The sequence below is a fragment of the Sminthopsis crassicaudata genome, chromosome 5, assembly GCF_048593235.1.
Source record: "Sminthopsis crassicaudata isolate SCR6 chromosome 5, ASM4859323v1, whole genome shotgun sequence".
Taxonomy (NCBI): domain Eukaryota; kingdom Metazoa; phylum Chordata; class Mammalia; order Dasyuromorphia; family Dasyuridae; genus Sminthopsis; species Sminthopsis crassicaudata.
Window position 1 is genome coordinate 59,606,898 of NC_133621.1, and position 27,751 is coordinate 59,634,648.

Below are 27,751 nucleotides of genomic sequence, written 5' to 3' on the forward strand. Positions count from 1 at the left end.
CCTATTCCCTCTCCATGGTGCTTTACAAATCAGTTTACATTCTAAATCTTTAGGTCTGCTGCTCTTGTTTGTCTTCTTTCTCTACTTGATAAGGAGATAACACATTTGCTAGATTCCTTTGGTCTTCATTTAGTGATTGCTTTGTAGAAAGATGATAATCAAGGTCAATAGCTTTATCTTTTTTATTTCATTCCCCAATTTTCAGAATCAGTGGTTGGAGCTATACAGTTATTCTAGTCAATTTCTAATCTTTTTTTGAATTTGACTCTGAATTTCATGTAAATCACTCATGCTTATTTAATATCCACATTAATAACCAATAATTTCCTTTCTGTTCAGATACAATCCATTTTGCCATTTTATAAATTTGTTTGGAACTAACAATGTTCAGAATCTTCCAGCTACCTTAGGGGAAAGGATATTGTGTATGAAAAGACTTTGGAGGAATATACAAGTTTCTTAAAAATCAACCTGAGCTATATTTTCCAACATTTTTCTTCATTCTTCTCCACACTCACTCAATAAAATGTTCCAGATATATCATAAGATTCCAAATTTAGAGGTTGAAGAATTTCAGAGATAAAAGAATAATAGACCAACTCCCTCATTCCCAAATGAAGAGACTAAGGCCTTAAGAAGGATAACTAACTAACCCAAGATGATCCAAGTAGTATGGAGCAGAAGCAGAATTTGAACCGAGATCTTCTGATCTGCAAATCAGTGTTCCTTCCACTACATCACCTGCCTCCAGGACATTTTGGTTTGGATTGTATGACTGGAGAGTTCTATACCTTTTCATCCTTTGCAATAGCTGCAAGTCCATAAGATAAAATATTATGTTCAGAGTAGCAACATAATTCGTTACTTTCTGATAGCTATCTACAACGGAAGCCAAAAAATATATATAATAGTTGCTATGTTTTTAGATAATTGAGAATTCTTTCAGATGTGATTTAGATAACTGCACTAACTTTATGATCTGTCTATAGATATAGGTCGTCTATAGATATATTTTTTTCACTAAATATCTCCACTATGTTATCAACTAGTATTGTACCTGTCATTGCTATAAATCAGCCATGAATATCTAATCACAAAGTCTCAGTGACAGTGACATCTATGAAGTTGTACTTTTTATTTTAAAAGTTCATATTCACTTTATATAGATTTGTTAGATAATGTATGCAATGGAAAGTGCTTTGCATTTTATATGTTGTATATAAAGCACAAGGTTATTTATTGTGTAGTTTTTAATGCTATAAAGATTACACCTTGTGTTCTTCCTGATTATTTTTTCCTGTGAATTACTATCAATAATGTTATCAATCAATACTTCCTTAGTATTTGGTTATACTGTTTAAGTATATTTATCTCTATTTTGAGCTTATGTCTTTCTTGATTATATTGACAATTCTCTAGCCAAACAGAATCCTTTAATGAGAAATAAAGGACAGAGGGACACAATTTCCAGCCCAAGATAACTTAGAAGATCAATAATACTGTCATTAATACACAACAGCCTGTTTCCCTCATTGGGGTTTCCCTGTTGCAGAGGGCAAGATAATTTAAGTATAGTAAATTTGTCACTGTATCTTGCTTTGGTGCTTGCTATCTTCTTTCTGATCTTTATTAAGAAATTTTTATCCATATCCTTTTCCAGCACTTTTCTCATTCATTCATTTCAACCGCGTCTGACTCTTTGTAATACTTTACTACTTGGGGTTTTCTTGGAAAGTGAACTGAGGCAGAGTTAAGTGACTTCAGGTTCATACAGATAATAAGTAAGTGTCTGAGGACAAATTTGAATTCAGGTCTTCTGGACTCCAGATCTGTCTACTGTGTCCCCTAGCTGCCCCTTTATCAGTATAAGGAATATTTAATATATTGCTGTAACAATATAATAGCTGGATAGTGCAGTGAATAGAGCACTAGACTGGGAATCAGGAATTTTCTTTATGAGTTCAAATCAAGCTTCAGATACTTAATAAAATTGTGTGACTCTGGGCAAGAGCCAAGGAAACCCCAAATGGAGACAAGAGTGAAACAAATGAATAGCAACAACAATTTACTATTTACTTTTACCTTGATTCATATCTCCAACACATTAAGCTTGAATTTTTTCAGCTTTAAGTGTTTGCACATTCTTTTAGGGGTTCATTGATTGGTAGTCTTCCTCCAACCACTCAGCAAAATATGTGGATTTGTCAGACTCTGTCCTTGCTGGTCTTTTTGTACATATTCTCTTTTCTAATATGATTTCAACTACCATCACTACTTGGAAAACCTCCAGTTTTCTGTCTCAAATAGTGCCTTCTCTCACAAGCTTCATCTCTATGCTTCTAACTGTGTGGCCATTTCCTCTTGTTTAGCTTACTCAAATTCAACATGCCTAAAACGGAAATAAACAAAACCACTTTCCCTCTTAGCTATTCAATTACCCAGAATGTAATCTTCCTTTCTCCCTTGCCTTTTATAGGCAACCAACCACCAGATCTTTTATACTCTTCCTTTATACTTTTCTTTTATATAGTATCTCCAGAATCCCCCCAATACTTTCTGTGCCCACTGCTACCGCCATCACTCAAGCCCTTCTTCACCCTCAAGCCTAGATTATTTAAGCAGGCTCCTGACCAGACATGTAGCTAACAACTCTGCTCCCACCAATCTGCTCTGCCAAATTAATCTTACTGAAAAACTTTGTATAAATTATGCCACTCACTCACTCAAACCTTCAAAGATTTCTCACTGACTCAAGCAGGGATTCTTGGCTTTTTTGTGTGCATGCCTCCCTTTGGCAGCTGTCTAGATATTTTAAGTATATAAAATAAAAGGCATAGAATTACAAAGGAAACCAACTATGCTGAAATATAGTAATTTTTCTAAATTGTCTATTACGACCAGGTTTAGAAGCCTGGGATTATATACACTCTTCAATGCCATTCAATCCTTCCAACCTACCTTTCAGTTTATGCCTAATATATAGCTGTATATATACCCTCCATTCCAGCAAATGTCCTCCTGAAATAATAGTTCTTGGGTTTTCTATATGCCTGTTTACATATGACTCTTCCCTTCTTGCTCTAGCTATTCAAATCCTACCTATCTCTGAGGCTCACTTCTCTTTCATTAATCCTTTTTTGAGAAGATTTATTAGAAATTATCTCCCCTTCATCTATACTCTTAGAGCACTTGCCAGTACCATCCTTATCATATCATATACTTCCCTGTGTGGCTACCTTTTGTTTTGATATATATTTTATATTCTCCATAGTGCCTTGTCCTTAATAGACACTCAATAAATATTGACTAGTGATGATTAAAGAAAGCAATAGATCAAAATGGTTACAATTATAATTTGGACCTTGATAAATGAAAATTTACAAGTAAAGTAATTTCTTTGAGCCTTTATATTTCTAAATTTAAACCTTCCTTACATCCTCAGGTATTTTTGCTGGAAAGATCTATTCAAGAAGAGGGCAAACGGATAGTGTTCTTTAACCATAGATTGATTTCTTCCTGAGAAATTAATTTAAAAAATAAGATTTTAAACATTTTAAGTGATAGCTATTTTTAGTTTTGAAGTCATTATTAATATAATTGGATGGCTTGCTTTGGAACCTAACCCAATAGTAATAATTTTATTTCTAGCTGTAGGAAACTTGGATTATGAATTCTGATAAATTATCTTTCTTTTCATGAGATAATAAAATATTGCCTCAAAAGGATTCATATTTCTCTGAACTAGAGATCCTTGAGCCTCATAATCCTTTCCTATTTCCACATGCAATGAATTCAGTGAGATTTGTTCCCACTTATGTTATATGTGTCTATAAGTCAATTATATAAATTAGCCTTTTTAATTTTCCTTAAAATCTATCTGTTCACCCTAGAAATTTGATTCACCCTAGAAATTTGGTGTACAAACCCTTTATAAGCTGTATAATATGATTTGCAGAATTGAACTTTTAAAATTAAATATTTTATTTATTTGATGGGTTATGTCCTCTTTTAAAAAATAAATTTTTTCTAGTTCTATTTTTTTCAAAATATTGTTGACTTATGTAATGTTTGACTTGACTTTTTCGTGGGTCTGGCTTCCAGTGAAATAAAGCTTCCTCATCCCCAATATAGGATTCATTCTGATTGATTCAGCTGATATTTATTTAAATGTCTATTCTCTACATAGTAGTTGGGGCTCTAGTTGTAGATTTCATGCCTGTTTATCTCAAGACAAACTTAGACTAAGTTCAGTTTGGGAAAAGGGTAAAGAAAGATATTCCACCAGAGCTTAAAATTCTTGTCTATAAATATTAGTAAGCATAGAAAAGGACTAAGTTAAATGAAGAGAAAAATATAAAGTTTAGGTGACTATAGTCTTTGCAATTGTGTAATTTATAATCTAGTATGTGGATATATATGCAAGTTATATAACCATGATTCCTAATATTACATGAAAAGTTTATGCATTGGGAATTGGGAAGACCCAAGTGTAAAGTAAATCAAAGATTTCATGGAAGGGCAAAACATGAAAGAATGGTTCTTGTTGGGAATACAATATGTAACTTTGCTTTACCTTTGGTAGACCTCTTTTCATCAGAGGATGATAGTGATTCAAGGAGACTGAGAGGCAGTTGCTGTTCTCTGACCTCTCCACTGAGAGGCCATTGGGTTGTCTGACCTCTCTCCTCTTCCCTCTGCCTCCAATTTATTTTCCCAGTCCACAAGCAACACTTGTGTCAGTAAAGGCTTCTTTGCAACACCTTCAGATGTTCACTGTTGTGAGGCTCTTGGAGAATTGACCTGCCCCTTACAGTGCACTTAGGCAGGGTCCTTAACAGCTCTTCATAGAATAATAGATTTTAAGCTGGAAGGGGCTACAAGAATCAGAGTTCAACTCATTCACAATGAAGTGTATAGACAGAAAGTGCCTTGGTCAAGGACACAAAGGGAATAAGATGAACTTGTTTCCTGCTCTTGAGGGCAGACTGTTTTAGAAAGCCACAGCCAAGACTTGTTAATCATAATATGATCCCCTAGCCTCCCAATAATATAAACAACAGATTGTGTAAACATTATTTCCTATTTCATTCTGCTACACACTGGCAAATAGTTTTTATGTGACACAATTTGGCATGATGAGTAACATACATACACCAACTTGTTTGAAAAGAATTCAGGAAAAAAAGAAACTAGTTTCAACAGATTTTTTTTCACTTTTTTTATCTCGTCATTTTACTGTCATAAAGAACATCATAATAAACGAACACATTCACACATACAAATATACATGCACACACATACACACAAATATATATGGACAATGGCAGATATATAAGAACAAAACCCAACCATAAACATTTACTCAGTACTTATGCCTCAGCCCTATGCTAAATGCTGGAAATACAAAGAAAAAATGAAACAGTCCCTGTCTCAAGGAGCTTACAGTCTAACAGGAGATACAAATATGCATATAAACATATACAAGATACATACACAGTAAATATAAGGTAACCTTATAGATAAAGGAACCAGTAGGGAGAGAGGACAAGGAAAAGATGTCCTGCCAGGGATTATTTTTTTAATGTTTTAATATTTTTGCTTTCTCCAGTTATATGTAAATGTTTTTACATTTGTTTTTAAAACTTTGAATTCCCGTTTCTTTTCCTTCCTCCCATTAAGAAGGCACATATGAAGTTTTACAAAACATTGCCATAAAAGTCATGTTGCAAAAAAAAAAATACAGATCTCCAACAACAGTAAAAAACCCTCAAGAAAAAAAATTAAGGTATGCTTTAGTCTGTATGTCTGAATACATAATTCTTTCTCTAGGTATGGATAATATTTTTCATCTTAAGTCCTTCAGAGTAGTCTTAGATCATTATATTGCTAAGAACAGCATTCACAACTTATTATCCTATAACTTTGCTATTTTTATATACACAGTACATTTCACTTTGCTTGAGCTCATGGAAGACTTTCCAGGTTTTTCTGATAATATCCTGCTTATCATTTCTTGCACAACAATATTGTACCATAATGATATACCACTATTTATTCAGCCATTCCCCATTGATGGACATCCCTTCAATTTCAGAGATTCCAAGAGACAAAAGTAAAGAGGGAGAGATTTTTGTAGGCATGTATGATAAGACTGGAAAATTAGAAGATATCAAGTAATGACATTGTCTTTAAATGTCAAACAAAGGACTTTATATTTAATCATTATTATTATTATAATAATAATAATAATCCTGAGAGAGGAATGGGAAGGCTATCTGTAACATAACCACAGACTTGCATGGAAGAAAAATCTCTATGGGGGATAGATTGAAGTGAGGATAAAGTTGAGCTAGAATAACCAGGTGAGGCCCTATGCTGACTATGAGAGAACAAAAAGGGATATATGTGAGAGATGCTAAGGAGATAGAAGTAAGAGTGAGAGTTTGAAGATGACACCATTATGAGGTTGTGCACCTAGATGACCAGAAGGCTCATGGTGTTCCAAGCAACAGTGGGAAGCTAAGAAATAGTATGTATGAGAAATGAGTTCTGTTTTGGAATTGTGAAGTTTGATGCCTACCAGTCATCCAATGTAAAATATCTTGACAGTTGGCAATGGGATCACAACTTAGGAGAGAAGCAAGAAATGAATATAGAATCTAGGAGAGATGAACATTCAGTCTATGGAAGTTGACTGAATATAGACAAAAAGCCAAGATTCAGAGCTTTAGAAGGGGTAACCATAGTTAATGTAGATATACTTGTATACACTGGTACATAAGGGATCACTGATGCTTTACCAGATAACAATGTTCAGGCACCTAGAAGTAAAAAAGAATTTTTTGGAGATAAGTCAAGATAAAAGAGCAAAACTAATAAGACCTCAAATTTGGACTCCAGGTCTACTGACTACTAAACCATTGCCCTTTATCCTATAGCACAAGAGCTCCATTAGTTTTGAGCAATGTTGATAGACATTCTCACTAATCCATTATCTGTTCTAATTGAGAACCCTCAGATCATAGGAAATCTAAAAGAGTAGATAAGAGGGCAGAGAGAAGATGGTAAAGGCAGTGAGTCACCCAAACTCTTTCCCAAATCCATCCAGATACTTTAAAACAATGATTTCTAAACAAATTTAGAGCATCAGAACCCACAGAAAGAGGGCCTATGCCACCAGGATGAGAATAGATCCCAGTCATGTGGAGCTGTGCCAGCACAGACCAGGCACCAGCAATCCAAGAGTGGACCTTGGGGTGACTAAATCAATGGCAGGGGTGATCAGTGACTAAATCAGTGGCAGATTTCCCACATTTCTCAGCATAGACATGGAGGACAGCTCTAGGGCTGGCTGAAAAGATTTGATACTCTTGGGTAAGAGGAGAGATAGTATGAAATATCTCCTTGAAAAAACAAATGACCTGGAAAATAGATCCAGGAGAGATAATTTTTAAAAAGTGACATCATCTTTCAAGAAATTGTCAAGGAAAACTGTCCTGATTTTCTAGAATCAGAGGATAATATAGAAATTGAACTAATCCATCAATCACCACCTGAAAGAGATCCCTAAAATGAAAACTCCCAGTAATGTTATAGCCAAATTACACAACTTCCAGGTTAACAAGAAAATTTTGGAAGTAGCCAGAAAAAAATAATTCAAAGATTGTCAGAATAATATAAGATTTAGCAGTTTCTACATTAAAGGAAAAAAGAGGCTTGGGATATGTATTCTGGAGGTTAAAGAAGATAGAATCACAACTAAGAATTACCTACCCACCAAAACTCAGTAAAATCCTTCAAGGAGAAAATGGATATTCAGTGAAATAAGAGGACTTTCAAGCATTCCTGATAAAAATACCAAAGCTGAAAGAAATTTCAAAAACAATAATGAAGAGAATCATTAAAGAAAAAAAATCACAAGGGATTTAAGGGTTAAACATTCCTCTCTGAGAAGATACCTCATTAGAACTTGTTCATATATGGACAGAAGGCACGGGTATTTGTTGAATGTGAGGAGATATCAAAAAAGAGTGAAGAATGTACTAAAGGATGTGAGAAGTAGAATGGAGTAAATTATCTCAAAATACAAGAAAAAGCTTTTCATAGTGGAAGGGGAAAGCATGGAAGTAAGGAAGAGTGAGTGAACCTTATTGTCATCAGAACTGGCTCAAAAATGGAATCAGTGAATTGGGTAGAGAAATCTTACCTTGTCCTATAGAATAGTAGGAGGGGAAGGAGATAAATGGAGGTGATAAAAGAGAGGGCATATTCAGAAGCAAAATACTTTTAAGAACAAGATGAAAAGAGAGAATAAAATAAATGGGGGGAAATACAGTTAAGAGAAATTGTGAAAAAAATTTGAAGCAAATTTCTCTGATTAAGGTCCCATTTTGAAATTTCTCTGATTATTTTTGAAGTTTCTCTGATTAAGGTCCCATTTTTGAAACTTGGAGAGAACAAGACAAATTTATAAAAATAAGAGCCATTCCTCAAGTGCCATTCCCCAATTTATAAATGGTTAAAAGAATAGTTTTCATATGAAGTATTCATAGCTGCTTATAGCTATATGAAAAAATACTCTGATTTAATATTGATTGGAGAAATGCAAATTAAAACAAGTTTACCTATTAGATTGGCTAATAAAACATAAAAGGAAAATGAGACATTAATGCACTGTTGGTGAAATTAACTGATTTAACCATTCTATAGAGCAATTTGGAATTATACCAAAGGGCTTAAAAATCATACCATTTGATCTAGGAATACCATTACTAGGGAATACCATTACTAGGTCTGTATCTCCAAAGATATAAAAAAAAAACAAAAATAAAACATATGGGTATATTACCCATATGTTCAGAAAATGTTTATAGCAGCTCTTTTCTGGTGGCAAAGAATTGGAAATTGAGAAGATATCCATCAACTGGAAATGGCTGGATAAATTGGGGTATGTAATTATAATGGAATACTATTGTACTATAAGAATACTGAAGATACTCTCAGAAAAACCTGGAAAGATTTCCATGAAATATTCCAAAGCTAAATGTACTGGGTACAAAGTAACAACAATAATGCAAGATAATTTAGCTGTGAACAACCTATTCTCAGTGATACAATGGATCCAAGATATCTCTGAAGGACTTTTGATAAAAAATGCTATCTATAGAGGTCTGAATGCAGATTGAAACACTTTGTTTTTTGCTTTCCTTTTTCTTGAGGTTTTTTTTTTTTTGGTCTTAAGTTTTCTTTCACAACATGATGATTATTATGAAAATGTTTTGCATGACTATACATGCTTAACCTATAAATTGAATTGCCTTCTCAATGAGGGAAGATTATTTTTACATGTAACTGGTGAAAATAAAATACTAAAATAAAAATAAAACTACCTCAATCACACCACTTAAGTCCTTTTTTCTTCTTCTTATTGTTCAGTCATTTCAGTCATGTTTGACTCTTGTTTTCTTGGCAAAGATGCTGGAGGGGGTTGCTATTTCCTTCTCCTTCTCCAGCTCATTTTATAGGAGAAGAAACTGAGACAGAATGAAGTGCCTTGTCCAGACTCATATAACTAGTGTCAGAGGCCAGATTTAAACTCTGGAAGATGACTCTTCTTGATTCCAAGCCCAGTGCTCTGTGCACTGCACCAACCTCAATAAGGGTTTGGTAACTAGTATGATTTTTTTTTAGTTTAATGAAGATTTCATAATTGAAACCTGTTTGGGCATATATAGTTGAGTGTGAAATGTAATGGGAAGCAGTAAATGAGATAATGTGAGATTAAACATTGGTTTCTCGTGGATGATAAAACTGAGCATCAAGAGTAGGTTTATTTCTACCAATGAGTTCCTCCTTTCTAAATGTTCTTTTTTCCAATAGCTAAAGATTAAATTTACTTGAAAAACAAGAGATAAGACTTGGAACTTGCAATTTTGGCTAAACTCTAAGGTCACATATATCTTGAAAAGAATATAACTATTATAATAATAAACTAGCATATGTGGAAGGCTATAAATCCACATTCTGCATCAGACTCAAGTCACTAACCCCCAGAATTGAGAACACCCTAAGACCAAAGTAAGGCTGCATATTTCTGATAGGAACCACATGATCCTTTCTTCTCTGTCTTGCAAAAAGACACACACTGGGTTCCCCCTGCATACCTGTCTCATCTGATGCCCTAACTTGTGGTTTTCCTTTCATTTCCAAACATAGAGACCATCAGGAGCAAAGGCTCACAAGTAGGAGAACACAGAGCATATTCAGGTAATGAGTAAATATATTTGACTGGAATGTAGATGGTGTGTAAGAAAGTAACAGGAGTTCAGGCTGGCAAGATGGGATAGCATGAATTGTGCTTTGATTGTTGGCAAAATGAGGCAGGAGTGAATGAGCCTTCTTGAGTAGGGAGATGAAAGATTCACATGTGTGAGCATGTTTTTGTGTGTCTGTATATGTGTGTTTATTCTGGGTATTACATGAATAGTAGATTGGAAGTAAAAGAGATTGGAAGTAACAAGTTAGATTAGGAAGCTGTTGTGGCAATACAGGCAGATTAATGCGGGTCTGTTTTAGAGAAATGGGAGTGGAAATAAAGAGGGAAAAGAATGAATGCAAAAGGTATTTTAGAAGAATTAACAGAACTTTTCAATTCATTGAATATGGAGAAATGATGAGAAAGAGAAGAGTCAAAGACAAAGCCACGGTAGGTGATCTTGTAGATAAAGTCTTATACATGGTATCAGAAACATCTGGGTTTAAATGATCAGTGTCACACCGATACTTCATTTCTTCCAGTCTCAGTTACAAATGAGGAATTTGAGGTCCAAATGAGCTAATGCATAAAAGTGCTTTGGAAACCTTTAAAGCACTGTAGGAATGCTACTATTATTATTGAGTCAGGTAAAGCAAATATTGGTACCACCAGCAGAAATGACTTTCATCCCTAAGAAGAGAAGTTTTAGTGAAAAAGATCAGTATGCTAAATGTGGAGCCTAGAGCCTGTATTGTAGATAAAATAAAAAGGTAAAAATGTCTTGTAAACAAATGGAAAGATAGGCTTGGAATTTGAAATTTGAAAAACAGATATGAGAGTCATTTTCATAGACATGATGGTTAACATTGGGGGTATAAATGAGATTGCCAAAGGAAAGAGTAATGAGAAAAAAAGAATATGAAGGAAATACTTTTGAGTAACACCTACATTAAGGCAGTTGAGAAGAACAGGTGAGAAATAGGAAAAGGAGACAGGAATAGAATTATCAGAAAAGAATGTCAGTCACCTTTACTATTCAAGAGAATTAACTTTTTGGCATTTTAAGTTCAACTAAAAATACCCAAATTTATTACATGTAGAAGTGAGACATACCCAGATCTTTCTCTGCCTCTCTAGGCCTAATAAAAACTATTTTCTTAATCTTTATGGAACATAGCTAAAGATGATCATTAATTTTTTTTTTGTTGCTCCAAAATGGAAGCTCTTAACCCTGGGTCCATGGATATCCAAGAAGTCCATGGATAAATTTCAGGGTAATCTGTGAACTGAGAGGGAAAAAAATTAAATCTTTTTTACTTCTCTAATTGAAATTTAGCATTTCCTTCATTACAAACATAGGTCAAAACTAAAACAAAACATTATCCTAAGAAGGGATCCAAAGGCTTCACAAGATTGTCAAAGCCTCTGCTCTACAATAAAAGCAATTTAAGTATTAGTTCATTTTACGAATATATATATATATATATATACATACATATATTTAGAGAAATGCATGTTACAAAAGAAAACATAAGTTATATTTAATTAATTTAAATTAATTTGTATATAGCTTGTAAAACAATTTAAATTTGTACTTTTAACTGTTAAATTATTTTTGCTTTACAAAACTATTTACTTCAGATTTCTCTAAATATGATCTCTTTGCATTGGTTTAGCAATTATTAAAATGACTGACAGAGAACTTAAGGTAAAGATCTACTTAAAGCCAAAGAGTTAAGAGAACTGTTATTTGAGATTCATTTTAAAAATGTAGACAAAGAATCTATTAAGAGTCATAGAATTTTAGAGCTGGAAAGTACCTTACAAATCATTTAGCACCCACAGGAACCTGAAGCTGAGAAAGATGGAATAATCTGCTCAAGGTCACACAATGAGCTAGTAGGATTAGAACCCAACTACATGGTTAATTGATGGGGGAAATATTTATTAATAATTTTGAAGAACATATTTGTATCTTGTTATCATGTTATTAATTAGTTAACTAATCTTTTATGTTTTCTTATACTTTTATTATAGTCAGAAGCCTAAGTAAGCAAAAGTACAGTTTTCAAAGCTAAGAATCAATTCTGGGTGGGAAATTTTTCTCCATCTTCCCTCCTTTCTTCCAATATTCCTCTTAACACCTCACTGAGATTTGACTAGCCCAGATACATTAAGATGAAAGCAATAAATAATAATTTGTGTGTTATCCTGATGATGTTTGCATTTCAGCAGAGGAACATGCATTACTATGTGAATTACAAAAGGTGTAAACCCAGGCATCTGTGACACATAAGTGTTGGAAAGAGTTGGAGAAGTCTTTCTGACCTTCTTCAGTACCATACCTGAAATTGCATCTTTTGTAATTTAATCTAGATACTCAAAAGCACTATCAGAAAAGAGGCAGCCACATACAAGTCTTATATATGATTATAGTCTTTCAAATTTTTTATTCTACTGCAGAATACAGACTATGGAGAGGAAATTTTATGATTCTGAGAGCTGAGATTTCAAATATTTTATTTTATTATTAAGGCTTTACTTGGTATAGTTCCTTGAATTTGGGCTTTTTTCTTCTAAATTTTGGGGAGATCTAATTTTATTTTACTTCTATTACTAACCTGTAAGTTTCCTGTGGGCAGGGATCAAATAATTTCTTATATTTTATCCACACTGCTGCACATGCATAATAAGCATTATTTTCTGAATTTAATTTAATTATTTTTCCCCAAAGAAAGGGAAAAGGAAGGAAAGAAGAAGAAAAAAACAAGGAGGAAGAAGAAGCAGCAGCTTTGGCCAAAATTGTAGAATCCAGCACTGACAAAGAATGGTGTCTTCCTAGTGACAATGATTTTTGCAATTATATTACTGAGGTATCCAAAACAATTCTGCCTATAACTGATCTCAAGACACAGATTGAGACACTTGCAAAGTAAGTGTTTTTTTTTAACTTAATGTTTGTACAAATGTTTGGGGGAAACCATTGTACAAATATGTTAAGCTTGCTATATTCCCTTACATGGATCATTTCTGCCCATTTCTCACTAGGAAACTCCTATTTAACTTTGGACCTAACTGTATTTAATTTATTTCTTATTTAAAGCGATTTGCATTTTTGTTAACCATAGTTAAATCTATTTCAATGACTTCATTAGAGATCTTGATTTGATTCTACTAATGGTGAGTTTAAAATTTTGAATTGGAAATCATATAGAATACTCCTCATAGAAAAGAGCGATTTGATAGGTTAAAAAGAGGTAGCATTTCCCAATATGATGGTATACTTCTAGGGATGTGGAATGTAGCAAAACCATAAGTAGGATTGTATGTAGAACAAGCAGTATACTGTACTTAGGATCTGTAGAGCCCTCATTTGAGAAATGGGATAAACACACTAGCTGGTGGCCCTGAATTCTAAGGAAGGCTCCCACCCTCTCCATCATTTAGTTAGCATCCTATTTGTACCAATTATTCTTGATGACAACCAATGAAAAGACTTATTAGCTGTCTACCACATGCCAAATATTGGTAATATGAAAAGAAAAATGAAACAATTTTTTTCTCTTCAAAGCATTAACATTAAATTAAGGGAAAAATAAAAATACAACTAAAATAAAATATAAGGAAATAAAATCTACTAGGTAATATAATATGATAAATATAAGTTCCTTGAGAATTGAGTTTAATTTGTTTCCCCAGTACCCAGCTAGTGCCAATAATATAGTTTGTATTTAATAAATTCTTGTTTGATTGAGCAAACTATAAATTAACTACCAGAGGAGGGAAAACAGATGGACTTATACTTTTTTATCATATATGCAAAAAATTATTAACCCCTTTGCCATATAAACAAAATTAGAGAAACATCTCAGAACTTTTTCAATATCTGAGATAAAAGCAAAAGAGAACTGGAGCAAGGGAGTGATCTGAGTGAACATACAGACATTAGAAAAATGGAAGAAGTCAGTTGATACTGGACCATTCCCTGAACCCTAACAACAGTGCATAAGACAGTGCTAATTGGCCTATAACTAACTATTCTTTTGCTAACCAGACTTCAATATTAGTCTCCATTCTTCATGTGCCTTTTAACAAATTGTATTTGACTTATTACTCTTATAACCCTGACTTTGCTGAAAGTAGACTTGAAAGGCCCCAAAAGAAAAAAGATAGGTGTGAATCAAATTCAGATATTCCCCAGTTTTCCCTGGGTAGGAGTAAAAACAAGCCATCATTGAGAATTCTGCATAATTGAATCCTGTCCATGTGAGCTCAAGAGATGTGGCTTGGGGCCAGATTTTGTGTGTGTGTGTGTGTGTGTGTGTGTGTGTGTGTGTGTGTGTGTGTGTAAATAGATACCTCTAGAAAAATACTTCTAAATAGATACCTCTAGAAAAACACTTCTATCTTGTCTCAAGTTCAAGAAGCTATGAATTAGATGCAGGTTAAATCACTCAAATGTTTTTAAAAATTTATGTTATCATACTGTATCATGTAATATAATATCAAACATAATATAATCATCATTTTACATATCTTTACATGGTCTTGAATTCATTTTGGATTTTATATGTGATCATGTGGAACTGATTTTTGTCTGGGTTTCTAACAATTGAGAAATTATCATTAATTTTCAAAATGCTTCTTTCACATTTAATGAATTAAGTAGAATTTTGCCATGTCTGAATGGTCTGCAGACATTGCAGTGTTGTATTAATTAACTTAATGTTAAACCTATTTAGTCATTGAACAATTAAAAAAAAGTCATAGGGAATTTATGTAAAATGTCATTTTGTATACATATAATTATGCTATAAAAGATCATCAGTAAGATCTCTAAAACTGACTTATTTTCTCTGAACTTAAAAGATTTGTGGCAGGAAAAATGGGTGGTCCAATTTCAAAAAAGTTGCTGCATGAATTCAAGTGGGAACTTCACATAAGCGAAGTAAAATTTCAACTAAAATCCAATATTATACCTATCGGATATATCAAGAAAGGAACCTTCTACCACCGAGCTCTGCTTTTCAAGGTTTGTTGAGATGCCTAACTCATAAATATCATTGGAGTCACTAAGAAAAAAGAATGAAGTCATGGCAAGCTTAGAGCACAGCAGCTTTGGATTCACCATGTAGTAATTTGTATTACCCAAGCCAAGCCAAATGACATCATAACATTGGTTGCTGAAATCTTTCACACCATACAACAAGGAAGCAAATGCACTCCCGTTGCTTGTGGCCTGAACCACAGGCCTTTGCACAAGTGGCCTGGATATCTCCGTTCATCTGGGCAGTTGGTTCTTGGTTGTCTTTAAGTCATTCCATGTGGTCCCCATCAAGAGTTCTTTTCTGACTCCTGTGAGGGAAACTAATGTGGCTCTTATTTTCCCTTAAAAGTCCAGCTCAAACCTCTACCTCCCTAACGTCTGAAAAAAAGAGAGCATTCTCACTACATCAGAGGTATCCTGACACTTTCTCTACCCCCCCCAACAAAGTTATTTAATCCTACTCATTTTATGGTCTCAGCTATTCAGCACAAACTGAGGTGAAGGGTCTGGCAATTATCTGGATAATCCAGGCAGTAAAATCAGCCTTTGCTTCAGTTAGCAAGTTAATTAAGACAAAGAGGGTGGCTTTTTCCCCTTCAAAACAGCCCTGGTAATTGTGGCTGTGAGGACCTGTAGCTATAGAGGAGTTATGTGGAGTGGGGGGAGGTTTTTTTGTGAAAATTTCTGAAACTGATTCATGTCATCTCTGAGCCCAATTTTGTTTTTTTTTAAATATTCATTAATAATTTACCCACAAAAGGCATTTTCTTCCAAGCTAAAGATGATCTGTATACTTTTCCCCCCAAATATTTAGTACTTACTTAAAAAGATAAATGAAGAAAATGTTCTGGTAAAAATAAAAAAGAAAGCATAGCTCACTTTTCCTAAGAAAGGATTTAATTATCTTGTTTACTCTCATTAGTTGCCTTTATGTTGCTTCTTGACATTTCACTCTAACATATGGATGCATTGGGGAATTATGGGATCATCTGGATCCTGGTCCCCAATTGCTCTCTGCACCTTCCTTAATTTTAGATGTTTATTGAAGAGCAGTACTTTATCCAGAGTTACTGCAATTAATAAAGCTTATTATAATTTCTTCCTTTCATCAATTTCTACTTTCTGCTTTTAATTGAAATGCTGCTTGGAACATAATTGTATAGGGGGATAAAAAGACAATAAAAGGGATGGGGAGTGGGATGATCAGCAAGTAATTGAAAGATCTTGCCCAAGCTTCTCATTTTACAGAGAAGGAAAGCTAAGTGGTTCATCCAAGCATGCAACACTTTGGGATGCTCTGCCACCTGTCCAACCTGTGGCAGAACATCCCAAACTCTGGTTGGTCTGATTAGTCACAGTTGGGCACACTGGAACTTGACTATGGAATAGCATAGTGATACTATTTTGGTTTTCTCAAGCAGAGAGAACCACCTTTTACCAAAGGAGGAACTGGAAAGCCTGTCTCAGTTGAAAGCTTACTGGCTCTGAAATCAGAGGACCAAGTTTGAATTAATTATCCTCCTGTCCTTACTCCCTGTGACCTTGGGCTTTAACTGTAAGCCAGGAGAAGGCAATAAGCACTCTGTGTGTGTGTGTGTGTGTGTGTGTGTGTGTGTGTGTGTGTGTGTGTGTACCAGGTGCTTTTAACAAATATTTCATTCAATTCTCACAATAGCCCTACAAAGATGGGGTAGTGTTAGCCCCATTTTACAGTTGCAAGCAGAGACACTTGCCCAGGGTCACACAGCTAGTATCAAAAGCTGAATTTGCACTCAGATTTATCTAACTCTGGCCCTAGTGCTTTATTTATTGTACCACCAGCTGCCTATGAAAACCTAAAGTACCATCCAGGTGGAATGGTATATAGTCCTTTGGTTTGCCCATGATTACACAAGTAATAAGTAACAGAGCAAGCATTCAGCCTCAAATCTCCAGAACTACTTTCCACTCAAAAGGGGAAAGGGTGGGTCAGGAATCAGAGACTTTGCCATTTACAACCATGTCATAAGAAAATCACTTATAATCTCAGTTTCTCTTCTATTTAATAGTGACACTAAACAAATTCTAAGGGCCCTTCCAACTTGAGATCTCTGATCCTATAATCTCCCAAGGTTGAATCTTGTAGGAAGGAGAGAGGGAAGGAGGGAGGAAAAGAAACAGCTGGACAGGAGCAAATCAGAACTACCAGTCTCTTGGTCTTGGAAAGTGGCTGGTGCTATTTTAACTTTGTTTTTCCTATCAAAGAGAAAGCAGATTGTGTTCATTGATATTTTTGTTAACAGTATTAGTTTTAAAGAACACAGCCATAGTAGAAATCATGTAAAATGATTTTTTTCCTCAAAATTCTTTAAGGGAGAAAAATACATGAGGAAGACACACATGATAGAGACTTCATATAGATAAGGGATAGGGACTACTCCAGTAGCTCCATTAATAAAAGGGAACTTTTCTATTAAAGTGGCTTATCACCTTCGCTGCAATTTGCCATCTTAAAGAATTGCCTAGAACTCCCTAGAATTCAAGGACTTGCTCAGGAGGAGTCGAGAGGAAAATTGAAGCCAGATCTCTTTGGCTAGGCAACTAGTGGTAAGTTCACTATACCATACTGGTAAAATCTACCATCTTTATCATGCTATGTATTAGGCTACTATTTTGCTAATAATATTTGTTGAGATTCCAATAGCAGAAAATGTAGCTACTTTTGAGACATTAAAAAATATCTAATTTACCACTTTTACAATGTTGTGAGGAAACAAAGAAATTGCCATTAAAACTTGGAGCGATTCCTATTTCTACTCCTGTTTAGCTTAGCCAAGGAATTGATGTTAGAAGTCTCTGCCTTAAATTTTCCAGTTTAAGTCTGGATATAACATATGAGAAATATTTGGGCTTGAAAACAAACTAACTAACAACATTGTAGAGTTAATGATCTTCAAAGACTCCTTAGGTGAGAACTAGCCAAAGGAGGATAATTTTGAGGTAGCTTCCCAGGAGCTGCAGAAAGATGTTCAAGGGCAGACAGAGAATGTTTAGATCAAGATTTAGGGGCATCTAAGTGGCACAGTGGATAGAGTACCTGAAGTCAGAAGGACCTGAGTTCAAATGTAACCTCATAACACTTTCTTGCTGTGTGACCCTGGACAAGTCACTTAACCCCAATTGCCTCAGGAAAAAAAAAAAAAGATAATTTTATTTAAGAATCAGTCATCCTAAAGCACAGTCACACCTTTAAATAAAATTCATTGACTCCCTATAACCTTCAGAATCAAATTTAAAATCTTCTGTTTAGAATTTAAAGCTCTTCATCCTCTCATTCCTTCGCATCTTTCCACTTCTCTGTGAAATTAATTTTTAAAAAAACATTCCAGCAAAGGTATTTGTGTCATATGGAATTTTTCAAAAATTATCAAAATTATCTTGTTCCTACATTATGGCAAGTTAGCTCTTCTCCTTCACCAATCCCATGGACGAACTAGTTTGCCAATATCAATTCAGTATGCCGAGTTGTTTTTTAAACAACTAATAGTCTCTGCTCCCAATTCCGCCACCACCTCCTCCCTAATACATCCTTTTATTTTATGGCTGTTTTCTTTCATAGGTTTTAGCTGACAAAATTGGGATTGGTGCCACTTTAGTCCGAGGAGAATACAACAGAGCTTGGAATGAAGTTAAATTAGTTGAAGAATCATATAAAGGCATAACTGGATTGCTACCTCGTCCTGAAGAATTTATTATTGATCTAATGTTTGAGCCTGGTGCTCTGTTGAAGACAAGAAGTCAGGAGGCGGAGTTCTATAAATTTCTTTAATCCAAATTGTCACAATGTTTGACACACATTCCCTGTGAAACATAAATATAGTTTTCCTTTGTTTCATTAAAGCAACATAATTTTTCTCTGGTCTCAGAATGTTAAGGAACCTAATTCAACTTTTATTTTGCACTTCTGATTATAGACCATTAGCCACAAGTTCATAAACTTTGTTTTATGTTTTTTCTTTCTTCTCTAAATTATATATTTTGTTATCACTTAACCTATTTTACTGGTTTATTCCTCCTTCCCTAGAAAAGTATCATTCTGTATTCATGTCCAAATGATCTTAGCCATTGTATCAAGTGTAATAATAATGCCTCATTAGGCATCCTTAATAATGTTACTATTTTATACCCAGAATGCCTCACAAATACTTTTGATTAAATCAGTCTAGTTACTTTTTAATAGTCTTTGGCTCACTACCATTGAGAATTTCACTATAGTTTTATCTTGTAGGTATATTTTGTGGTGTTTCCTTTCCAATAAAAAAAAATTAATCATTTTAAGAGGCTACCTACTATGAACATAGTTGAAAGTTATTCAAGATACTGCAATTGTTATTTGTTTCCAGAAAATGAGTTTTTGTTGTTCTAACTGTATTAGCTTAGAAATAAAATTTTCTTTGATCACAAAAGCAATTTTTTGATATATTTTTACGCTTATAAAAACATATTAAGTTACTAAATTTCTAAGTTCTCATTGAGAAATAGGAGTGTAATAGAATGTATATTATATTAGTTTAAATGGAAAAATAAGATCTAATTATACTTTTTAAATGATAAATCAGAATGGAATCCCACATGTTAAATATCAATGTGATCAACCCCAAGATATAAGCTTTTCAGAATAAAAAATTCTTTCTGTAGATATAGATTCTATCTACTAAGATTGTAATTGTCTTTTCCAAAGAAATCAAACCACTATCATTTTGTCACATTCCATGAAAAACCAAAGCATAGTTATACAGGATACTTATCTTACAAACAAACAAACAAAAAATAAGTGAACAGATTTTGTGCCTTGGAGGCCAATCTAAGTCCTTTTTCTGAATTTTCATTCTTGAAATTTTTTTGGCCCAAAGTAACTCTGCATCCTACCTTCATTGAGACATGGTACTTTTATTAATATAAACCCATGTTTTTTTTTATTTATGTTTCATCTAAATTGTTACCTAGCCTCATGTCATCATCTTCTACTTGTGAACTTGAGCTTTTGAAGCCTACTATAGATCCCTATCACATTTTATCTTACTAGATTCAGAAAATCATTAGGTATTTTTGGCTCCAGATTCCATAGTACAAATTCATTAACAATTCCTCATAGTTTCATGGACTTCAAGTCAACAAGGAATCAAACTATGCATACCCTTTGTCCAGCAGTTATTACTGGGCTTATATACCAAAGAAATTTAAAAGAAGGGAAAGGGACCTGTATATGCAAGAATGTTTGTGGCGGCCCTCTTTGTAGTGGCCAGAAACTGGAAACTGAGTGGATGCCTGTCAATTGGAGAATGGCTGAATAAATTGTGGTATATGAATATTATTGTTCTGTAAGAAATGACCAGCAGGATGATTTCAGAAAGGCCTGGAGAGACTTACATGAACTGATGCTGAGTGAAATGAGTAGGACCAGGGATCATTATATACTTCAACAACAATACTATATGATGATCAATTCTGATGGATGAAGCCCTCTTCAACAATGAGATGAACCAAATCAGTTCCAATAGAGCAGTAGTGAACTGAACCAGCTACACCTAGCGAAAGAACTCTGGGAAATGAGTATGAACCACTACATAGAATTACCAATCCCTCTATTTTTGTCCACCTGAAATTCTGATTTCCTTGTACACTATTTCAAAGTCTGATTCGTTTTGTACAGCAAAATAACTGTATGGACATGTACACATATATTGTATTTAATTTATATTTTAACATATGTAACATGTATTGGTCAACCTCCCATCTGGGGGAGGGAGGTGGGGAGAAAGAGGGGAAAAGTTGGAACAAAAGGTTTTGCAATTGTCAATGCTGGAAAATTACTCATGCATATACCTTGTAAATAAAAAACTATTAAAAAAATCAAATACTCCCTCCCCTCTCAAAAAAATCTTTATTTACAAAAAGCTAGACCATATTTTGGTTTTATGTTTTGGTTTTACTTTTTCCCCACTGCCAGGCATCCAAGGATAGCAGAAGCAAGGAAGATCATTTCAGTGCAGCAAAGTTCATATTTATTAATATCAAAGACCCATGCATGATTGATAATGAAATCAATCTTAGGGTATGGAGTGATTTCTGAGCTCAGTCCCATGTTCTTTTTTTTTTCCCAAAGACTACCTCAGTAAGACTTCAAGCTCTCTAGGCAAGAGGATAGACTTAAGTGGTCAGTTTCCACATATAATCAAATATTTTTTATCTCACCAGGAATTTGAAAATAGTTTATTTAGGTAATTTACCAAAAACAAATGGAATCTGATCTGTCTCTATAGTATTTAGGAAGTACTTCTCATTTTTCCTAAAGAATCTATCACACTCTTGCAGAACTCTTGATATCCTTGTCTCTTAAGCCTTGAGAGACTAACAGTTCTCTGGGTGTATCTACATGGATTGCTACACATCAGTACTGCAGAAGCTTAATATCCATTTGGAGGTTTTTGTTTTGTTTTTAATCCACTACTTGATTATCATATAAATAAGAACTATTTCAATCGAATTTGTGTATGAAACAATATGAGAGTTAAGCAAATAGTTTGTCTGGCTTATAAAAACACATCAGAAAACCCAGCCATCTAATCACAGCCTGAAAACCAAAAAATAATTTTCTCCAATTGAGCCATATAGTACTAGGATATCCAAAATGGAAGTGCCAAATGAAAATTCCTCCAATAGATCCTGAATTGCACACAGCATTCAAAATGAAAATCTGTAACAGACTTTTACGATGCAGTCCATGGATGCTTTCTTCTTCTTTAGTTATAGATATTTTCTCTAGATTATATTTTATGGGTTAGACTCCTGTCCTGAAAAAAATTTCTCAAGTTCCCACCAATTTGTTTTACTTTTTTTAACCAGTTATCAAAGACAATGATCTTTAATAATAGATTTATTAGTTTATTACAAAAACATTTAAATAGCAATGTAAATAAGTTAATAAAAGAATATTCTCACAATGTAAGGCCTTTCAATGAATGCATATATTTGTTGTTGTTTTGTCATTTGAATTGTAGCCAACTGAGGTTGTAGCCAATTGTAGCCAATATGAGGTTTTCTTAGCAAAGTTATTAGAATTATTTGCCATTTCCTTCTCCAGCTCATTTTACAGATGAAGAAATTGAGGCAAATAGGATTAAGTAATTTACTCAGGGTCACATAGCTAGTAAATGTCTAAGGCTGATTTGAACTCAGGTTTTCCTGACTCCAAGCCCAGAGCTCTACCTACTATATCACTTATGAATGCATATATTCAATAAGAAAAGTATCTTTACAGGTATTATACATGTAATAACCACAAATGGAGATCCAGACATGAGGGTATGCATATATAGGGAGCATTATAAGGTACATGCATGAAGAGACAATACATACCTCTGACACCTCAAAACCACATTTCATGCCTTTTATTGATCTTTGTTTTCCTCTACCAGATATCTCCTTCTTTTTCCTCATCACCACCAGCTACTGCTCCGTGTTCCATTGTCATTAGTTGTTGCCCTCTAATCTAGCTATTTGTTGACTCCATTCATCTTTAGCATTTATCCACACACTGGAAAAAAACTGGGGCTGCTGTGGCTACACTTGTATCAGTTCTTTTAACCTTCACTATCCAGTGCTAAGCCTCTCTTTGTAGATGGCAGCCCAAGGGTCTTTCAAGTGGCTCACATAACCTTTCCATTTTTTTCTCTGCCTGAGCTAAGTCCTCTGAAGAATTGTTATTTTCTATATCATTTGAAACTCTGCCCTAGAAGTTGCCTGTTTAGTACTTTTATCTAGGTAAAGCCAACAGTTCTTTTTAGCCAATCAGGGTTAAACTTCTTGGCTTTTTTCTAGAAGGTTTCTTCCATCCTTCTTAACTGGCTATCTTCAAGGTTTCTTGGCCAATAGCTATGAAGATTTCCAAAGATTTCCCAGTCAACTCACAACCAATAGCTAAGGAAGTTCTTTGTTGACCAGATTGCCCCCAGAAAGCTTGGGCAAAACCCACTCACCCTTTGACTACTTTTTAGAACTGTCCTACTAACTGCTTCTTTTCATCTAAACTGAACTGAACTTTTAAACTGAACTATCATCTCAATTCAACTGTCACATAATTCAAATTCAGAAATCTATTTTAATTTTTAGGACTAAGACCCCTGAATAAGGTAATCTTCCTAAAGTTCTATGTGCTGAAAGAGAAAGGGGATCAAGAGACACTAAAGTAAAGAAACTGTTTTTAACCCCAGGAGCCCTTCTCTTCTATGCAAAATAGTTCCAGTCTAGCTGGCTAGAGAATTCTAAAAGACTATTGACTTTCATTCCACTTTCTCCAGCCATATTACAGTTTATTCTCTTCTCTTTCTTTCTATATAATATTATGGTTTTGGAGTTTAAGACTACTGTTTATTTAGTGTTCCTTTTGCTTTTCTTGCATTATTAGTTTTTAATATACTAATTTATATAACATATATGTAGAGAGAGTGTAAATGTGTATATAACTATGTTACTATTAATAAAGAAAATGGGCATATTTGATTTTTTATTGGTTTAACCTAGCTCCAGTAGTTAGGAATTTATTAGGGTGCTAGGGTAAGGTTGGAAATAGGAAGAAATGATATTTCTTTTGAAGCTTGCCTAGTTTGTTTTTTTTTCAAGAGACAGGAGGTTGTGGATGTTTGCATTATAATATTCAAACCCCAGCTAGAAGCTGGGTTTAATCCAACAATTAATGAAACTTCAAATCCAATAGTAGTTTCTGATTCTGGATTTGAAAAATGAAGTAAAAGTATAAAGTTCTAAGAGCCAGTTCATAGGAATCAGTCCTCATCACTCTGTAGAGAATCAGATTTTGGGGTTATCTTGAGACAGTCACATTTCATTTTCCCCAAGAACAGCTGGTAAACAAATGGAACCTACCACTTTCAGTAGTCATTAATCACACCAGCTGGAACAGCTGAAACATATATTGTTCTTCCAAAGTACATACATATCTGACATCTAAATCAAATGATAGTCTATTAGGGTTTTTCTGTTTGGGGTTATTTCTTTTGAAAAAATCAGAGTAGGTGTGGCTCTGTTCTCCCTTTGATTTTTTAATTCCTTCTTTTAGAAAAATTCTGTTAAGTCTGATGGACGTTTTATAAGTGAATTGTTACAATTCACTTATTGGTTAAATTGGATATAGCTTTGTAAAGTATTTGTTAAATGTAAGGAAGCATAGTAATTGCTGGGAATTTCAAAGACAAAGATCCAATAAATTCTATTCTCAAGAAGCTTGTATTTTATTTAGAAGAAGCCATGTGTATATATGTATAAGTAAATACAAAGTACAGACAAAAAACAGGATATATTTGTAGGGACTAGAGGCTGGGGATTAGGAAAATGTAAGTTCAAACCCCACATCTGACACATATCAGCCATTACAGGTTACTGGTCTTCCCTAGTATTGGTAGGCCATCATAAACTTACCTTACTTGATTCAGGTACTGAAGTTATTTAGGCAAATTTCTTGCCTGGCTCACCTCCAGTACCTCATGTCTGCTCCCTATCATCACAGAGCTTCTAGTTGCTTCAATAATTCTCAGATGGGCTTAGTGCCTGAGGCAGAGTTCATTGAATAAGAACTCTACAAGCAAAATTTTCATATTTTGATAGGAGGAAATTGAATAGATATGAATAAGATGCACCGTGAATGCAAAAAAATAAATGTATCCATGTTCTCAGCCTCATTTCCCAATTATTCCCAATTATTCTTGAACTCAAAGTGACCAGTAATCTCTTAACTGCTATATCTTACAATCTTTTTTTTTCAATTGCCATCCTTCTTGACTTCTCTAAAGCACTGCAACAGTTGTTCATTTTCACTCCTGAAATACTCTCTCATATCTAATTGGGGGGGGGGAAATGTGTTTCCTTTAAAAAACAAACAAAAAACCTTATACCTTCACACTTTAAAGAACTTGGAAAAATAATTTTCTATATTTATCTCCAAATGAAGAAATTCAATGGGTTTTGAACTCATCTGTTAAATTATAAAAATGAAATACTTTATGTTTGTTTGTTTGTTTCTTTGCAGGAATAATTGACATCAGGAAAAAATGGAAATATACTAGTTGAATTTCAACAAAAATTTTGTATAATTGGTTCATGGAATTAAATATCAGTAATATGATTTAATAAGTATGACCAATAATATGCCACTTCTATTTGAATCTATTAATCTTTATAACTTCTTTAACTATGATACTCATTAAAGCCAAATATTAAAATAAACTTAATTTATTTTTAAAGCTTTTTATTTTAAAAACATATGCACAGATTATTTTTCAATACTGATCTTTGCAATGCTGTGTTTCAGATTTTACTCTTCTTCCCCCCACCTCCTCCCCTAGATGGCAAGCAATCCAATATATGTTATACATGTTAAAATATATGTTAAATCCAATACGTGTAAACATATTTATACAATTCTCTTGCTGTACAAGAAAAATCAGATCAAAAAAGAAAGTAAATGAGTAAGAAAACAAAATGCAAGTGAATAACAACAAAAAGAGTGAGAATGTTATATTGTGATCCACACTCAGTTTCCATAATCCTCTTTCTGGGTGTAGATGGCTCTCACAAGATCATTGGACTGGCATCAGTCATCTCATTATTGGAAAGAGTTATATTCATAATAAACTTAATTTAGAATCAGATCTTTGAACTGCTATAAGGATTTTATATTTTATCCTGGAGATTGGAGAGTCACTAAAGAATTTTTGAGTAGAAGAATGGTCAGATCTGTATTTTAGAACATCAGTTTGGCAGTTACGAGGGAGAAAGATTATAAAGGGGAGAGAATAGAAGCAGGGAAAGAAATTTAATTAAAATGAAAAGCAATAGGACCTGAACTATGATGCTCAAGGATCAATCGAAGATTCTGTGAAGGTGGATTACAAGATTTAACAACTGATTAGATTTGAAAATTCAAGGACAAGAGTCAAGAAAGATTACAAGGCTATGCATTGTAAAGACTAGAAAGATGGTGAGAAACAAAAAACACAACAAAAAGTGAAGTTTGAAGGAAGGACAATCAGGGAAAAACGTGCGTTCTATTTTCAACAAGTTTACTATAGATACAGAATCTATAGAGATGGAAAGTGAACTAATTGGATTTGGGAGAGAGAAAAGAAAGGGAGAGAAGGAGAAAAAGGGAGAGGGAAGAAGGAAGAAGAAGAAAGGGGAAAAGAGGAAAAGAAGGAGAGGGAGAGAAAGGAAAAGAAAGAGAAGGAGTAGGAGAGGGAGAGAGGAGAAGAGAGGGCAAGAGGAAAAAGGAGGAAAGAGGGGGAGAGGGGAAAGGGAGGAAGAGAGGGCAGAGGTTATCTTTCTTTTTATTTGCATTTGTATTCCCAATGTTTATCATATATAGTCTAGCATATAGTAAAGGCTTAATAAAAATGTAGGTTGACTTTCTATTCCATTGAAGATTATTATTCAGGCTAATAAAATGAACTCTTGATCTTGAAAGATCAGGGCTCTTTCCTTACTTAATTTTTTCTTACTCATCTAAAGCAATAAAGGGTCTTGCAAAAAATGCAGCATAAAATTTGCCAATAATATTGACTAAGAAGTTAATAAAAAGGAAACTAACTCAGCATGCTCCAAGATGCCTCATCAAAATCAAGAAAGAACAGGATTCACAAGCTTATTATTACCTGAATCATACTTCAGTTCTGTTTAGTTAAAAAAAAAAAAAAAAAAAAAAAAACTTCTAAAAATTTTCAGAAAAAATTTTCTCCTTTTCACAATAACTTCAATATCTCTGCCTGGCACTTATCTCTGCAAAACCCTTTCCCTCCTGATAATAGTCACCTCCTCCAAATGCCCTATTTACTCACTGATACAAATTTCTAATAAACCCCAAAGGAAAAGTAAGATAAGTGAACCATTTTCATTAAATTTCTTTTAATATCTGCCATCTGATTTCTTTTAGTTCTTGGTTACTATGTTGGCATGTTATAGGTATAGCTATAAATTTCTATTTCAACTTTCTAAAGAAACCAAAAAGCATTTCCTAGATCTGAAAATCTAGCTGAGGACTAAGGTAAAAAATGAGTCCAAAAGAAAGGAAAGATCTCTTCATTAGTCAGAGGCCAGGAACCTGAAGCAGTGAAGAACATCTATCTGGTGAACATTTTCCCTTTCATTTTTTCATATAAATTTGGCATCTCTGTCACAAGGGAGAAAGAAAGACTCAGAAATAAAGAGACATAAGTTACAAACATGAAACTTCCTCCTACACACACACACATACATGAATGAAAAGTATTCTGATGTGAGTCAATTACATGAGAGAAGGCAGGATGTATTTTACATTTTCACAATGATTTATAATTACATTAGACATTGTAAAATGTCCAGAATTTCTCACTAAAGCCAGGCCATATCATCAAAAGTTAATT

The 27,751-nt window shown here is 34.0% G+C and overlaps 1 protein-coding gene across 4 annotated transcripts in view; it reads left to right on the forward strand.

The window, feature by feature from the left end:
* ARMC3 (armadillo repeat containing 3) overlaps positions 1 to 19,744 on the forward strand; it is a 136,950-nt gene extending 117,206 nt beyond the window's left edge. For 3 of the 4 annotated variants that reach the window (XM_074266916.1, XM_074266913.1, XM_074266915.1), the window contains 4 exons: positions 10,216 to 10,266; positions 12,990 to 13,187; positions 15,125 to 15,287; positions 18,901 to 19,744. In XM_074266916.1, the coding sequence (XP_074123017.1) occupies positions 10,216 to 10,266; positions 12,990 to 13,187; positions 15,125 to 15,287; positions 18,901 to 19,110 (622 nt within the window). In that variant the 3' untranslated portion in view covers positions 19,111 to 19,744. The remainder of the gene's footprint in view (positions 1 to 10,215; positions 10,267 to 12,989; positions 13,188 to 15,124; positions 15,288 to 18,900) is intronic. The other variant, XM_074266914.1, reaches the window with a different exon arrangement.
* Positions 19,745 to 27,751: the final 8,007 nt, after the last annotated feature.